The 16,881-nt window shown below is 45.3% G+C and overlaps 1 protein-coding gene across 6 annotated transcripts in view; it reads right to left on the bottom strand.

Moving 5' to 3' along the window:
* LOC144163614 (uncharacterized) overlaps positions 1–16,881 on the bottom strand; it is a 90,973-nt gene that overhangs the window by 40,085 nt on the left and 34,007 nt on the right. For 5 of the 6 annotated variants that reach the window (XM_077694421.1, XM_077694420.1, XM_077694426.1 and 2 more), the window contains one exon: positions 3,251–3,274. In XM_077694421.1, coding sequence (XP_077550547.1) covers positions 3,251–3,274 — 24 coding nt within the window. Of the gene's footprint in view, positions 1–3,250; positions 3,275–8,810; positions 9,033–16,881 lie in introns of those variants that run through there. The other variant, XR_013320953.1, reaches the window with a different exon arrangement.

The raw sequence follows: 16,881 nt of genomic DNA, 5'->3' as shown, positions 1-16,881 counted from the left end.
TGACACTGCACGCTTCATAAAGGTTTGTGAGACGTGTCAGCGGGCCACGCCTACACACCGAGTTGCCACTGGGGATCGTGGTGGAGAGCCAGGCATTTCGGCATGTTGTCATCGATTTGGTCATCTACCTGTCACCCATTTCCGGGAAGAGAAAACCATCTAGAAGGTTCAAGATGCCACATGCACCCAACCACGAAGTAATGGCTTGACTTTTGCTCTAACTCCGGGGCTCTAACGGATTGGTCGTGCCAATTCCTCCTACATTTCCCAACCATTCTACTTTAGTAGAAGGGCAGTGAAAGCGTTTGTCCGGGCGATTCAGGAAACAATTACTTACACGGGAAACAGTTTTTTTGTAGAGTGGCTACAACACATTACCTCACTTCCTGTCCGTGAGGCATATTCCCAGCCACGGACTTCTTTGCAGCCTCACAATGATAAAATAGGCGTAGAAGACTAAACATGTATTCTGTAGGAGAGGTTACCGGTGTGACATCTCTGCGGAGTTGGAATGCAGTGTTGTTCTGTTCTGTTTTGTTTTTGTGTTCCTATGTACTTACGATTTATTGGCGATTCGTTATGGCAATTCTGCGAATACTACACAACTGACTGTGTCATGGAGTGTGAAACTGCAGGACGTTCCTCGGTGAACTGCATCACGTCGTTCCGTCTGCGAACATGATGTGCCAAGCTTTGCTGGCCCCAAACAAACCCCTGGGCACAGGGCTGAATGTGATGACGGACAGTCTCTGGCTTCGAAAAAAACGCTATCAGACGACGGAGACGAACTGCCAGTCGAAGATCAGAAAGAAGAGGACCGCCGGGAGCACGCAGGGCGAGAAGAACGAGCGGAGAATACGCTGGCGGAGCTAGCGGCAAGACAGCTCTGGAGGAACGGGTACAAATATTGTGCTTTGGAGGCGCTTCGAGCTTATGGAAGAGGTGTGCTTGCGTCGAGGACTGGGAACCGTCGAGGAGCTGTCCCGGAGGACCCGCCGATGCCAGCCGAGTACCTTGTTCCCGTGGGCCTGCTCCCGAGGTGTGTTCGGAGCCGAGGTTCTGGGACGACGCCTAGGTCACCCAGGAACGAGCACGCGCGCCAACCTTCCGAGTTGCGGCCACTGCATCTCAACCGGCGCCACGGAGAAAGTGTCCCCCCACGTTTTCAGTCCACCGAGACGTTCCTCCGACAGTTCTCAACACGCTCCACCGATGGGGCCTCAACACGCTTCACCGATTTTACCACGCCGCAGCGTCATGTAGACTGGAGCGGGAGCGTCTCGCCTTGTTTTCTCTTCTATTTGAACTTCTTTTATGACTTGGGTGTGTTTTAAGTGCAAAACACTTTGGGCTCTCGCCTTGTCGTGCTAGCTAGCTCGCTAGACCGAAGTGTATATTACCCCAAGGTGCGTCCCGAGGTAACGCTGTGTGATGGTACAAGGAAAAGTGCAAGGACAAACAAGTGGAAGATGAAGGATCCGGAGACAACAAGGCCAATCCCCCGAACGCGGGTATGCGCCATTGCAGAAGAGGAGCGTGGAGGAGGAAGAGGAATACGTTGGAAGAGCGAACGCTAGACCGGCTGGAGCGAATGGCTGCTCATCGAACGCGACCTGGCTCCGCGAGGGCAAGCACCCAAGTCAAGTCGACCGTGCCGTAACGCCGGCACGTCGACAGCTCCTCCCGGCACAGCGGGGCCTGCGCCGTTGGTTCGGACGCCCGTCCATCTCCAGGCACCCGAGTTTGCGTCGCGTAGCCAGGCCATTCTTCCTTCCGTCGGGGGTTGCCACCTCGTCAGGCGGACCACCTACTCCCCCCACAAACCAAGGCACTGTGCTATGGGCCGGGGAACCTCGGCTCGTGTGACCTGTTTGGAATCGGCGATCTCTTCGGAGTCCCGGTCCTGCCACGGTGTCGGGTCGTCTATTTCTCCGGCCAATCAAAGAAGCGGCGATACGGCACCATTGTGTCACATGTGTCTACGACGCCTGCGACGACGTCGGTCATGGCTCATGTCACTTATAGCAAGTCCACGCATGACCCTAAGAAGTACAGGTAACAAGAACTGTGAGCTCGCTCTTTTACTGGCCCAGCTCGGTAACTGTTGTTACTGTTAGAACTATTGTAACTAGGACCATAGTCCTACGCTTTACTTCCCACAGTTTTTATGTCCTCCCTGTGTCTCTTAAACATGCTCTGCTACCATGTTCTGGTACCACGTGTTGCGTCTCGTTCTTTGCCTCTCACGTGGGTATTTGTTCACACCACCGAACCCCGACATAATCACAGCTGTTGTTCGCGGCATACCCCAGAGGCTTGGAAAGCCAAGCGGTTAATATATTCATAAGCGTTTGAAACTCTTGAAATGCTGGCGCTTGTTATACATCTTCCCGCTGTTTAGCGCAAAGAAAACTGTAAGTACACTTGAGAAAAAATATGCGTAATTAACCGGAAGTGCCCACGTTCCTTTAGTTAAGGACGCCCGTTGGGTTGATTTTTACGATAGCACACGCAAAATGTGGCCGTGTAACGAAGGCACGTGCTGGGAGAAAAGCACAAAGAGAACAGAACTCCCGCTGGCGTAGTTCCAGGCAGGGGGCGCACGAGCACTGAGAAGGCGGGAAATTTGAATTCATGGGGTGGAAGCAGTAAGCGGATAACGGCGGCACAGTCCATTATGGCAAATGATTGCTCTGCACTTCCGACAGCTTTCACATTGAGTTGAAAGGCTTTAATTTTTTGTTTCCTTTGCATTGCGCGTGGGCTGAAGTTTGTTGCAATTTAGGTCCCCAGTCTCTTTTCCGAGTGTTTTTGGGCGCCCAATACCAAATTTGTTTGGTTATCAATAACAAGCCATGGCGTTAGTTTTCGTTGCTTCTCCTCCACAGGCCACACGCTGGCCTCCTTAACACGCGTCCTCACTGAGGGAAAGGGTTCTCTAGCATGTGCAGCTGAATACCACCTAAAATTCGGGTATTCTTGCCTAGCTGGTATTTTGCATCCGCATTTTGTTGAGAGGAGACTTTGTAAATATGCATTACGGCTGAAATATATTGCATAAAATGTTCCGCAGTAGTAAATGTTGCACAAAGTGGGTATAAAGTGGTTTTGCAAAAAAACCGCCATAAATATCATAAATTGTGACTAGGGGAAAGGATTCAATACCGCAATAGTTGCATTATTTCAAACTTCTTAAAGGGAACGGCACACAACGTTTTTAGTTTAAAAGTTACAAAAACGCAGCTCTTACCTGAAAATGTCCATCCGTTTGTTCCTAACAAAAGACATACTCAAAATCAACGACACAAGTGTGGGCGATATTTTATTCTCCCATTAGGGGGTAAAAAAGTACTTAAATTTAGTTCACACACTTGTGCAGTCATGATTCAAAAATACGCAAACGCGTTTTTTGCTATAAATGGTCAATCTATGGTTACAGGTTTATAATCGCCATTCACTAGCTAGCTGTAGCATCCCCAAGCTAACTCTAGCAGGGGCGGAAATTTTGCTTTGTGTTATTTGTTATTCTACGGGGGCCGTGCATGAACCAGACGTCTTTGATTGCAGTCATTTAACTACGTCGTTATCATTCCGCAGCATGTGGGTGAAAACAATTCTTCAGCGCGCTTTCCAGGGAGAAAGTACATAATTACAAGTTTATATTGTAACCAAAAGTATTCTAGAGCTCCACTCGACTTTTATGGTTGAGCGTCACCGAGAAAAAAATAAGAGTCAAAGATGACTTGAGAATGGCAGTTTGTAGCAAAAATGAATATAATTTAGATAGTACGCACCTATAGGCATCTGCAAGTTGAGCGGAAAAGAAATATTGCCATTCGTTTCTCACAATTGAAGTTTGTTCGGTTTTTCTTATTCGTTATTCGTCCGTACCAATGTCCCTGATAGTTCTTAGAACGGTGCTCTTTATGGGTAGTACTCTGTCAATTTTTTTGTGAACAAATGAAAACTGCGAATGATCTACATGTTTTCTAACCTCGAGGTTTTCCATACCACGTGGCGTGAAAGTGATACCGTTTCATCGTTTTTTTTTTAAATTCGTCTGGGTATTCCCAGAAACCCAGATTCGCGTTATGGACGGGTCCTAATAAGCGGATGTGATTGAGTGCAGATGGCTAATTAGCCTGTATACATGAAAGCTATTGTAGGTCCGCTTGTATTTACGAATCACGACACCTGCGGAATTAGAGCAGTATATTGGCTCTGCACGCTCTTGAACTTTACGCAGTATTTTCAATTAAGAAGCGTCTGATGTGTTGCGACACATTTTTGCCTTGCACAAAAATATTAGACATAGGAAACATGCAATTGAGTTGTTAGCAAATAAACTGGCAGCTAGAATAATACCATGAACAAGTCACTCAAGGGGGAAACCGCCAAACTGCTGATGGTACAACATGCTAGCGGGCAGCGCAAAAAAGAAGAGGGAACACCAAAAAAACAAAATCCCGCCATTTCCACGAAGTGAGTGATGATGTAGGGGCGAAGCTAAAATGCTTATCGTTAAAACCGTGAAACATTCACCTACACATCATATAAAGGCTCGACACGTCAAGTTTTCTACCGCTCCCTTGACAAGCCCGTCGACGACGTCGATGTTTGTGGTTAATATGTAGGGCTGGTTGGGGACGATGACCTCCACAGATAAGTTGGCGAATTCGGTGTGTGACATTTTAGCCACCTTGGCCGTCGCCTTCTGCAGAGCGTCTTGCGTCGCGTACCCCCGGCACGTGTCTTCAGCTCACAGGCGACAAACGACAACCTCCTTTCCTTCCTCTCCTCCTTGTTGGTTAGCAACAAACGCATTGCACGTTTTGAACTTTTCGGCCATTTTTTTTGGTCATACCCTAGGGGGATCGTGCCACAATCATCATCATTCTGCCGTGTACGGAGCAACGAGGGACGGCACAGGGCCCGAGTAAGAGTCTTGAGCTCGCAGGCGACGAACGACAACCTCTTCTTCTTCCTTTCCTCCTTGTTGGGTAGCAACGAACTCGTTCAACGTCTTGACCTTTTCGGCCGATCTTTAGTTGGCCAATCCCAAGGGGGATCCTGCCACAATCATCATCAATATTCCATGTGCGGCCGGGACAGGGCCCGACCAAGACGAGCTTCGCCCCTTAAACTACCACCCTCTTTGGTGCCTTCCTATAAATTCTCATTTTTTATGGCAGCACTTTTACTAAATCCCTATTTGTTGGCCGGCACCAAACGTCTTTGCAATCCTGCCTACTTTATCTCTAGCGAACTTCCCTTCCCACACGCCAACTACCCTAACAAGATGAATGAGCACTCGACCAACCTGACTGGTTTTCTGAACACGCCCGTTTGCAGAAGTGCACGCTGTTCCACTACGCTCTCTCCCATATACCCCCACATTCATGTTTCTTCAAAAACATATTCCCCCGGAGCACTGGGACATCGTGTGCTCACTACAATTGGCGATTTACGCGTTATTGTTGGTGCAGCACTTGAAGACTCTACAGATCATAAAGAGTTTCACCTATCCGGAGATCAATATTCACACAATGTACTCTGCCCTGATGAGACATTACTGCACCCTGCAACTTTAGTATAGAGGAGAGTACAATCAAAATTTTCTGTTGCAGCCTGCAGAAGCTAGCTATCTTGGCCATTTTCCATGTTGGTGTCAGACTACGTCACTAACATGGTTTCAAATTGAGGAAAGAGAGATGTGCACCTTAAAATGTTTTCACAGAAGAATGGAATGGAGTGTATATGAAAAACCAAAATGTTTTTTGAAAAGTCAGAAAAGATGTTCGCTTTACTTAGGCTTACTTTAGTTTATTAAAGACAAGCCACACGTTAGCATTGCAGATAAATGGATATAGTTTGAATAAAACATGATGGATAGGTAATTGAAGGTGTCGTGGTGAAGGCCATTTTATTCTGAGACAGGGAGCTAAATATTGATGCAATATAAAAATGAAAAAACAAATAACAACCCGATCTCTATAAGCTAGATGGGTTGGAACTGAGTAGTATGAACAACGAAGTTTGCATTCGTTTTTTTTCCGCATTTTGACTACTGGGATGTAGGGAAATTTTTCCTAGGTGGAAGAAAATGTCAATGCTTTCAGATTTTTTTAGCTAGACGTGAAAACATTTGAAGCCGAAAGACATATTGCACGCGAAATCATTTCCTACCATTTAAAGTGTAGCCGCACATACGGAGCAATAACGCCCCTAGAGTACACGTGTCTATCCTCACACAGGCGAAGGTAACCGTGGTCACATCCAGTGTCACTGAACGGATGATCAGAATGAAGCACCGCCTGATAATAGTTTTGGCGCGCTAAGTTGAATATTGATTTTTTTCTATTGCAACGGTCATTCATTGCTATACATACAACTAACTATATGACTTGCTAAATGGATCCCCAGCAATCTCTCATGAAGTGAAAGATATAGCACACAACAAGAAACTCACAACGAAAAAAAGTTGCCAAAGTAGAAAATCATTCTTTTGCGTTTTCTCCTTCACGTTTTTACGCATGTTTTCAGTTGAACGCCTCGGAATAGAAGTCGTGCTCTGATCAGAAGACAGGCTCTTCCGCTTTCGAAGAATTTGTGTGTTGAAAAGGAAGCATTTGGTGTTGAACATACCTTCTTTAATGGGCTGAAGTGTTTTAATCGGCAAGGTTCAAGCAATTGAGGTCTCCAAAAGATGTGATGTGTAGGCAGATTTGTCGGTCAAACTGTCACCATACAGCTTCAATCTGACATAACTTAGGGAACACCAATTTTCGACTAAATTTTTTTATATACACCTTAGGCTATATACATAACGTCCAGTTACAGTGCAACTCCGATTATGGGAATTTTGTCACTGCGAAAACGCATCGAAAAAGGTGGATGTCATAAAATTTGAACGATGACATTTACGCTAATAAATACAGTTTCGCTTGACGGTACTAAAAAAATTCAATGTACACTACGGAATAATGATTTGTAAGTGTCGGAAATGGAAACATTAAACAACGAAAATACGAAAAAAGTATTGCGGTGGTGCAGGTGGCCATGACGCTGTTTTAATACAAACCTGGAACGGCAGTACACTGCCGTGGTTCCCGCCAGCCTGTGAAGTTTTACACATGGCAAACACGATTACGCAAAGAAAAATGAAAGCCTAAACCTGTCAGCAAAACCTCCTTGGCGGTACACCGCGCATTGGGAAAAAAATGAGCGTATTCGATATACACTTCAAAAAATGACCAAAACATCGTTTTTTTTTTTAAGGCTACATATTCGGCTTCTATGTTTTTGTGTCCTGTGCGTTTGCAAAGTTTTTCCACCCAAAACTAGCAATGTCAGCGCAAAAGAGCAAACATCCCCCTCGCGAGGGGCACGATCAAATGCACAGCATTTCCGAGGGGGTGCGCCGGCAAGTCGTATCTCTTGATCGCGGGACCCGTGTCGCCATCTTTTGGAAGCGCGGGACAACTTGTGGCGCTTTCGAAACAAACGAGAAATGAGTGAGGGATATAAGGCGCGTTCGGTGCATCGAAATCTGTGTCGGTTTCGTGGCTCGGTCGGTTGTGCGCCGGGCACCTTGCGTTCCGCCCGCGCCGTCATGGGTTCGAAACCGGGCGCCGGAAACTGCTGCGGACTACGACAGGGCGCGCATGCGGACTACGACAAGACGCGCATGCGGACTACGACAGCGCACGCCAACGCCGCGTGACATTGTGAGTTACTAAAATGCTATGCATTTAAAACGAACACCTGTGCACTGCCCCTGCGTGTGCTGCGCAACAAGAGGACATGGCTGCCAGGAGAGGGGGAAGCGATTGTGCGGAGAGAGCTGGAGGAAAGAAAACCAAAAAATGAGACGGAGAAGAAAGGTCTGCTGGCGAGAACCTATTAGCGTGCTGCAATTCGCGCAAATTCGAACTGCCGCACATTTATTTCGTCTGCTGGTAGGTTGCGTCCTTCGTGTGGGTCGTCGGGTGGCGCAGGACAGGCATGAACAGCAGCGGATTTCCAAAGTTTTTTTTAACGCACTGTTTTGGAAGGAACTTTGCCGGACTCGACTGTCTTGTCCTCAAACTCCGGTTATCGTTAAACCCGAAAACATATAACTGGGGTTCTACCGTATCTCCAAGTTCTTCAAGCGTTTTTGAGGTGCAACGGGGTGATGAATAAATGTATTTTTACCTGGCAATAATGTGCTGCAATGCCTGTCCACAGTAAAAAATTAAGTTATTTTGCCGCACTGACCGAAGAACGTACAGATAACGATCTCAGGGCAGTTCTTTATTTCAAAGCATAACCTTCGTACCCAGTTTACGTAATAACTACAGGGATATTTTCCGCTTCAACTACCCTTTTAGAATATCTGACGAAGTGGGTCACTGCAGACTACGTTCAAACACGCTATTTGCAGCACATGTGACGACGTCATTACTATGGGCTTGCTACTTCGGTGAAGTGAAGATTCATTTGAGCTACATGACACGCGAACACCATGCATTGCTGCTTACACCGTAAATATTTTGCGAATATGTAAAGCTATTTTTTATAAATTTCGAAAGCTAACAGATCTTTCAGCAGAGGTTGCGGTGACGTCGAAAATAAAGCAAAAATTGGAGATTTGTGAGTCAATTCTGTGTGGCGCTCGTTTTTATCACTTTTTAGATCAATGCATCATTTCCCCACACGTACAAAGTATGAGTGACACAGCAATTTACCAAATTTGGACAAGAACTTATAACTTAAAAAACACTTAAATAAAAGCCGCACACGGCTTTTTATTGGAGATTTGCACTTACCAACAGCAAGGAGTGCCAACATCGTAAGCGCCAATTGTATGAGTGATGCCTTCATGTTGCTTGGGTGATCGTCTGTTTCGGAATCGTAATTTAAGGAGCTTACACTTTCTGCCATGTAAGCTGTAGGGAGTCTTGGTTAGCTTTGGTTGCTTACTTCTTTCTCCTTGTATTATTGATTTCAAAAGTTTGCTTTGTTCGTGCAGCAGCTGTTTTATCGGAGAACAGAAGGGCATTGTATAATCTTTGAAATATGCTTTTTTATGTGTGACCGGTTTCTCTCTTTGTATAGCTGCTTTCTATGACTCTTCGCGTTTTACGGTTACTTCTTCATCGAGATAAACATCCGGTCTACTTGCTCTAGCAAAACTTTTAAGCGCTTCAAAGCCTGTTATCTATAAAACAGTAAAAAGTGCAGGGGCATGTGCGCTGTGTTGCATTACTTTTAAGTCAAGTTTATTACGTGTAACAGCAGCTGAAAGGTTATTTTTTTTGCGGAGCATCCTGCTGTTAAACGTAAAGCCCACCGAGTATCTGCGCAGGGAGACGTTCAATTGAACAGTTTTTGTTGTGAAGCTATCAACACAATATCAGGGCCGTAATATTTCTTGTGTGTGTGCCAGAAGCCGTGTCTTTGTTCTGTTTGTTTTACACAAACTACCAGTAAACATTTCACAAAAAAAGGTTAAGAAGCAAACAAATCGCATTGTTCATACCCAACTACGCAGCTTCAGGTAAAAATATTGTTCTCAATGGCTTAACTGTGAAGGTCCTTTTTTTAATCCCTTTCGTCGCTTCCGTGTTTCCGTACACCGTCCCAAGAATCATATTGTAGCCCTTTCTAAGGCTTGACTCCTGGTAAACATGGCTGCGATCATCGAGGTATACGACCACCCAGCTAAAAGGATGGCCTTTTGTTTCGCGTCTCTTGAGTGTTTTTTTCAAAATAACGTTTTCTCGTAGGCGTTCACTCTCAAAAATACTTTATCCAGAAGTTTTGATAACGTGTGGTACTTGAAAGGCGTCGAGAGTGCCTTACCTATAGGGACCGGGCAGCTGGACGGGTGGCGCCACCACTCGGCGCTCCCCTCGTCAGTGGAATGAGCCGGTGCATTGGACTACATAGCCTCCCGTTGTTGTTGTCGTGTTTGCTTCGGTTCTTTGTATGTTTTGGTGACGTTGTGAGCAGACATGTGAGATGAAACGAAGTCTAAACAGATGTGTTGGGTTCTTAGATGCAGTGATGACTACGTAAACTTGTCGGACGCTTCTAAAGTTGGGTATCGGCTGCAACGGCATGAGCGCTTTTTGCAGCGATCTGCGCTTGGCTCCACCCGTTCTGAGTACGAATAAAACTATCATTAGTAGTATTATTTTCTTCTTAAATGCACTAACTGTTACGCAAACTTATTGGATGCTTGTAAGGTTGGGAATGGGCTACAATGACACGAGCGCTTTTTGCAGCGCTCTGCGCCTGGCTCCGCGCGATCTGAGTAGGAATAAAACTATTAGCAATAATATTATTAATTTCTACCACTTTAAATTATCTTCACTAGTTTCCACTACGGTTTCCACGGCAGCCTTAGCGCTGGGATACCTCGATATGTGTGCTTTAAATAGAAAGGCACCTGCATACGAAGATGGATTACCGTGTAACCGAGAAATGTTGCGGTAGTTTACACTTTCTGTAACCGTGAGCTTTATGCCTTTGGTTTTGGTGAGCAACACTGTGACAGCATGGGAGCCTGAAAGCCGAAGTGGAAATCCCACATTTGTGGTGGTCATTCTATCAAGAGCCAAAGTTATTCACCAACTCAACAGCCCAAGCTACAAACCACCCCTCCTCGCCTTCCCGTTTTACCACCTGCGTAGATATTAAGGCTGGCGCCGACAGTTAAAAAATGTGGCAGTGTTACCACCAGCTGGTGTTTTTTAATGCTTAAGTATTCTTTACAGAGTACCTAAACATCGTGTATTGCCTGGTGAAGACACCAAAAACGCGTGATAAGTTCCCTCAAATATGGGTGCATGAGCCCGAGTCCTCCACCACAGACACATTTCCGACACGCTGGAAAAGTTTAGATTTGGAGAGGGGGCATGGAAGTTCAAAATTAAACAGCAAAATCATTTAGCCCTCCGTCTAATGATTATGATGGCTGAACACAAAGTTTTCTTCGTGCGAAATCGAATGGGAAATGGTCAAAGTCAAAGACGCTGCGATCAAAAGACCAAACTACGCGCTGGTCAAATTCGACGCTTAATTAGTCAAAGTTTAAATCCAGAAGGCAACCAAGGAAACCCATACGATAGAGCTTTGCGATAAACTATCATCGTCGTTAGACGGAGGTGTGCATGATTTTTCAAGCGTAGGTGGCAGCTTGTAAACCGACCGCAGCATTCAGTTGTGAAGCTGAGTACTGGTTTCGGGCACCCTCCTGTCTTGCGTCCTTCAGCCACGCAGGAATTGGTTTTTGAAAAACCATTTACCAACCAGCCAGCAACCATTGCAATTCTTGTAAAGCAATGCTTCTCCACGACAAGCAATAACATTCTACTTGCATGCGGTATTTATTCTATCAACGATTCCCGATGACTGTAGTAAGAGCATTTCTGTGAAATTAAACACGCGTTTCAGCCGTAGGTAATGAAGTTATGGAAGCGTCGTCCGTCACAATTTCTGTTTTGAAGTAAATCTTCGAAGACACCCTCCAACTTTGTCTTTCGCTTGTGGACGACGTCGATGCCGTTTCGTCATCAACTGCCAAAGGCCAGCGCAGCAGCATTCCTAGATCGGTTGCACACACCGGCTTTGTGGGAGCATTTAGTGGCAATATACTCCTCGATTCGCGAAACTGCATGCAGGCATGAAAAAATTGCATGAAGCAACGAACTTTCACTTCCAGCTTTACTTCCAGCTTGGCGCATTGAGCGTCGTCTGCACTTTGTAAATACTGAGTATGGGTGTAAATAAGTAAATAACACACATGACATGCCTCGTAAACGTCACATCCACACTCAAGATTTACCGATCTGAAAAATGCACGTGGGGTTACGTACGCTTTGCAAGCCGCACCGCAGAAAAACGACAGAAAGACATGCACAACTACGCTGCGCTGACCGCCACCGGCATTCCACTGACGAGCGGTTCGCCACGGGCGGCGCTGTTCGCTGAAACGACGGTGGTGCCATACAACGGCCGCCCGGTCCCTATGGTGGCGTGCAGTAGATGGCGCATACAAAATCGCACAGACAGCTTTATTTTGGGTAGTGTCTCAGTGGTTCCTTGTAAAGCTAGCGCCAAATTTTTTTTAAATTAGTATGTTGTCTGGGTCTCTGATTAGGGAATAGTTGCGCCACCATAGCAGAGGTTATGAGCAGGCTTATATTTTGCGGAAGGCTCGACTGGCTTCATTAGCTTTGGTGTTTTCAACGCGTATCCAAAGTGCAGCTCTGTGTATGGGTACCATTTGTGCTGAGGTTTTGGGTGTTGTAAATTCTTTGTTCAATTTGTAGCCATCTCCAAGTTTTCTGCGAATTCTATCTTAAGGATGTTACTCCTGGTTACCTTCGAAGTAAAACAAGACGCACACCTAATAAAGTCTGGGTTCCTCTGCTCTACAAGTTACGAACAAAATATTTCCGCTACGTCTTTCACGGAAGTCCACGTGCTTCCGCTGATCCAAATTCATTTTATGTATTCTGCCTGGTTTGGGATAAATATTCGGAACCACAGGATAGAAAGCCTGAACCCTTCGTCGGCTGCCTGCTCGCAAAGAAAGCTGAGGTTTCTTAAGAGTGAGCCAAATACCTCTCAAGAAATCTCAGAAAAATGTGAGTTTGTACATGGAACGAAATGCAACGCTGACAAAACTTTTTTACCATATGTTTTACATGTCAGCTAGGAGACGTTTGTGGCCACCAGTAATCAAAAGTTGTGTGGGGTATTCGCGCAATATTAGCATGAGAAGTTTTGGTTTGAGTCTAATGAACTCGAAACACTAAATTTGAGGCGGAAATGTTGTAATAACTGTATTTATAAGAAGTTTCATGGGAGGTGTGAGTTAGGTTTCGTGGAAAAGGAATAAAAATATTCAATAACGCTTTAGCGACACTAGACCTGTACTTCAAGAGAAGGTGAGTCTTCTGGACTGCATAAGAGGTTGTTTTCGAATTGTTCATCAGGATCATTTTCTTGGCGACCACTGAAAACAATCATAAAGTAAACAAACTCTTCACGTCTAATCATAACTTTCTAAAACGCTTCATAAGAAGGTTACTGGTATCTTCCTCTTGTCCTTCGGAGGGGGATTCACGAGGGCTTGTAGGCGATGGCTATTCAGGTATGTAATTATATAGAAGATGAGCGTTTAAAAGAAACAAAACACTATCCAGATTTACTAATTACGGGAGGAGAGCAGTGTTGAACTTGCTGTTTTACATCTCTCCGTTTTATTTTCTTCCTTTCTTCATTTGTTCACATTGTTATTATGTCACGGCAAGTACTTTAGCTGACTCTTAGTTACCTTGTGAATCATTACAACCAGGCTGTTTATATTAAAAAAATACTTTTGGGAAAAGCCACAAAACTTTTGAAAAATTCAAGCCAAAAGCAAACTCCTAATTGGCAAACTGATTTGGATTACTTTGATTTCCTCCACAGCCAGGTCTATTTCAGTTTTGACGCAAATACGATATGCGTTCGCGTTTGCCCGGCGTTGTCGCGCCTATACTGCTGAAACCCATTTTTTAAAGGAAAGTTGCCATGTTTCCACTGCAGTTTTTTCTAACTTAGCTTCAAATTGAGGATTTGGCCCACTTAGAGAAAAACTCCTTCGGTTAGGCGGGGTAAACACTACTTTTGCATGCATCATAGCATTGCAGTTGTTCTGAACTCCGTTATCTTTTTCTATCCTGACTTGTATCCGGAATTGGACCTTACCGTCGCAGGCCTGCCTCTGAACTTCGCGCACGTTGACGTTCACCCCCAATGCTTCAATCAATGGCTCATCATCATCATGCTGCATCTCTAGAATTTCTTGTACATTGTCAGCCACTTGGAATCTTCAGTGAATAAAGAACCCCCGCCTGCCTCGGTAGTTTACATTACCAGCTTATACAAAGCCCGCCTTAAAAGGGAACAAATCTTGTGTTTCTGGCAGAAAGGCTGTATATCGGCATTGCATTGCAGTTAGTCAATTAGAATTAAACTGGCTGGAGCATTTTGCTCCCGTGCTTCGTCCTTCACTTGAGTAAATCGCAAGAGTGGCTCCATTTCCCTTTATCACAATTTTTTCCGGTATTTATACAGAGCCTGGGCCAAACCATTTCTCGTGGAGGTAGAAGTGGTCCTGAAATGCCTCGACTGTCTCTTGTAGCCCCGCCTCCAGCAAAATATATTACACAACCACCAATGTACTTCTCGTTGGGTCGTTCCAAAAAAAGCATATCAGCGCGAGCTAGTTTGTAGAATCCCGTTCTAATACGGTTTGTAAATACGCACTCGACACAACAGCAGAGGTTCTGTGTAATACGGCCATGAAGCCCATGCACCTTCGTCATGCGCCATACAGACGTCACTGATACAGTTGGGACGCACTCTCACATTCCCCTGTCGAGTCTGGCTGATAACTCAGCAACTCTACTTGAGCAGCTGGCTTCCAGCTTGCTGCAGAACTCACATTTTGGTTTGCGACATTGGCCGCTGCTGGTTCAGGTGGCATATAGTTGGTAAGGTAGGAAAACTGTTGCGTCTGGCTCAGGGTCCCCTTTTTGTGGAAGGCATCCAAGAATAGCGGGCGAAGCACGTCCAAGTTTAGCATCAGGAGGTGAGGTTAGAACTGTGGAGCGCACAAGTTCTTGGGTTGAGCGGCGTACTTAGCATTATATTTTGCTTTGGGCAACGTTTATATATTTCGGACTAAAAACTCGTGTTAGTGTGGGCTTGCTGTTAAATACTGGTGCAGCTAACAGCGCTTGGACAGGATAATAGTACCAGGGTTCAAGGTCTTCGAGAAGGCACTGATAGCCAGTCCGGCTTTCAGGGGTGTGATCGTTGTAGTTCGCCGCATCCTCATACCACTTTTCCATATCGTCCACTGGAATTGCTTTCTTAGCTTGGCCTGACCACTAGAAGCTGCTCACGGTTACCGATAGATATGCTTGCCTACCACCTACCGTCCCGCTCTTAGATTGTTGCAACCGCTACAAACCAACATGTTCAATCCCTTCAGAATTTTATTTCTGTTAACTGGCAAGAAGTCCGTGCAAATATTACCTGGTCGAAAGCTACCTTGGGGTGACAACACTCTTGCTCGGAGGTCCGGGGTTTTGTTAGGTGGTTGCCTGTGTGCGGTTCCTATGTATAGGTTTGCACATCACAACTTTCGCATTAAACCTCTTCGTGAGGGTCGCTTGTTGAGTGTGTGCTTAGGATCAGTTCGTCTTGTGTTGGTTCTCGGTATCACTCGTAGCATAACTTTCACTTCGTGGAGGTACTACAACCACATAACCAACGCCGCAAGACGTCGACGTGCGAGGCAACCTCCCATTTATTTTGACTATAGTAGTACCAGAAGTAGTGCCAGAAGCCTTTGCCAGAAGCGACGTCCTCTATCCTATAGAATTAGCGACCAACACTGGATTAGGTTGCATAGCTTTTTCGACGTTTCTTCCTACAGTTTATTATTGTAGTCGCTGTAAATTTGGGAGGTTCGATTTAAAGCTCATTTCGCCAAAGAGCCCGACTATTAGCGTGTTCCAAAACAAAGTATATTCATTGAGTGTGAGGCTCTGCGGCATTATCATAATTTTCATTGGGCCGTTGATGAAAACATTTTTTCCTCAGATGACGCCTAATGGCAGGTAACGTCGGACTCGGTATTTTCCAACATAATTGTAAAGCAAGCAGTATAAGTTAAATTGTACATTGCTATACCTCGTGTGTTGCATGCCCTGCTTACTACGCGTCCTTACGAAGCTCCAAAGGTGTCAAGTAATTGTGTATATCAATAGTGCGGTTGCTTTTGTACTCCGCCATCGGTCATCGCCAGTGAGCGTGCAAGCCACTAATAGTGAATACCTGACAATATTTGCCCCAATGTATACCTTCCAAAACATATGCTCTGAATAAAAGGGGCAGTAGAAGTTCTAGAACAAAGCAATTTGTGAATGATTAAAAAAAACGCGATGAAGAAAAAATGCAATAAATTACTCCCTGGCATTAGGATGGCGCTGAGATGTGACGTTACAATGTTTTTGTTATATTAGCCAGAAAACCCTTCGCGCGCTTCGTCACAGTAACTCTTAGAAAAAAAGATACACGAGCGTTTTGAAACTTGGGCATAGTTCCAATTATTAGACAAATCTTATTGTGGCAAGCGCTACAAAAGCCATGAAAAAATCTCGGGCCATCTCCGCTATTGTGAAACCTAGGGAGGGGCGAAGCACGCAGAATTAATGCTTTAAGTCTCGCTCTTGCTACATGGCTGCGCTTATTTGTTGCGGGAGGAGCGCTGGTGGGAATAGCCACCGCGTGCTCCCTGAGGGGGTGGTGGCCTCTGACATTGAACCATATTTAAGTGGTTAAATAAGAAACAGACTGTCTGTAAGTTTTCTTTGTGTCACATGCCGCAGCAGGCTAAGCTGTAAAAGTCTCTTGTCTTAACAGCACGCACCGTTCGCGCGCAAGGCGTTGGAAAACGAGTGTCCTGGTGTACTTTTAGTGGGCGTTCTTCCTCACGGACAGGTCCACTGTGGAAGCGCACCTAATGGTCACATGCTTTACAGTAGTTGGACCAATCGTTCATTCTGCGTCACTGCATGATTACCGCCACCGCTCTACCAAATGAACCATTCCTTCTTCATTTTACATTGCTTCTACAAGGGTTCTACATTGCTTTGCGAGGTATACATCTGCATGTTATAAATAGCAGCAGTCTGAAGTGGCGTCTCAAGTGTCTGCGGAAGTATAGCAGGTCTGTAGTTCACGAGCCCAATTTATTCTTCATCCAGTTTAAAATGATGCAAAACATGTTTTCGGAGCAACGGCATGTGTCTGCTGTGGCTGCTGTCATCC

The sequence above is a fragment of the Haemaphysalis longicornis genome, unplaced genomic scaffold (assembly GCF_048455015.1).
Source record: "Haemaphysalis longicornis isolate Haplotype H1 unplaced genomic scaffold, Haemaphysalis longicornis Haplotype H1 scaffold_125, whole genome shotgun sequence".
Classification (NCBI taxonomy): domain Eukaryota; kingdom Metazoa; phylum Arthropoda; class Arachnida; order Ixodida; family Ixodidae; genus Haemaphysalis; species Haemaphysalis longicornis.
Note: the sequence above shows the minus strand (reverse complement) of the source record. Positions and strands in the feature narration are given on the sequence as shown.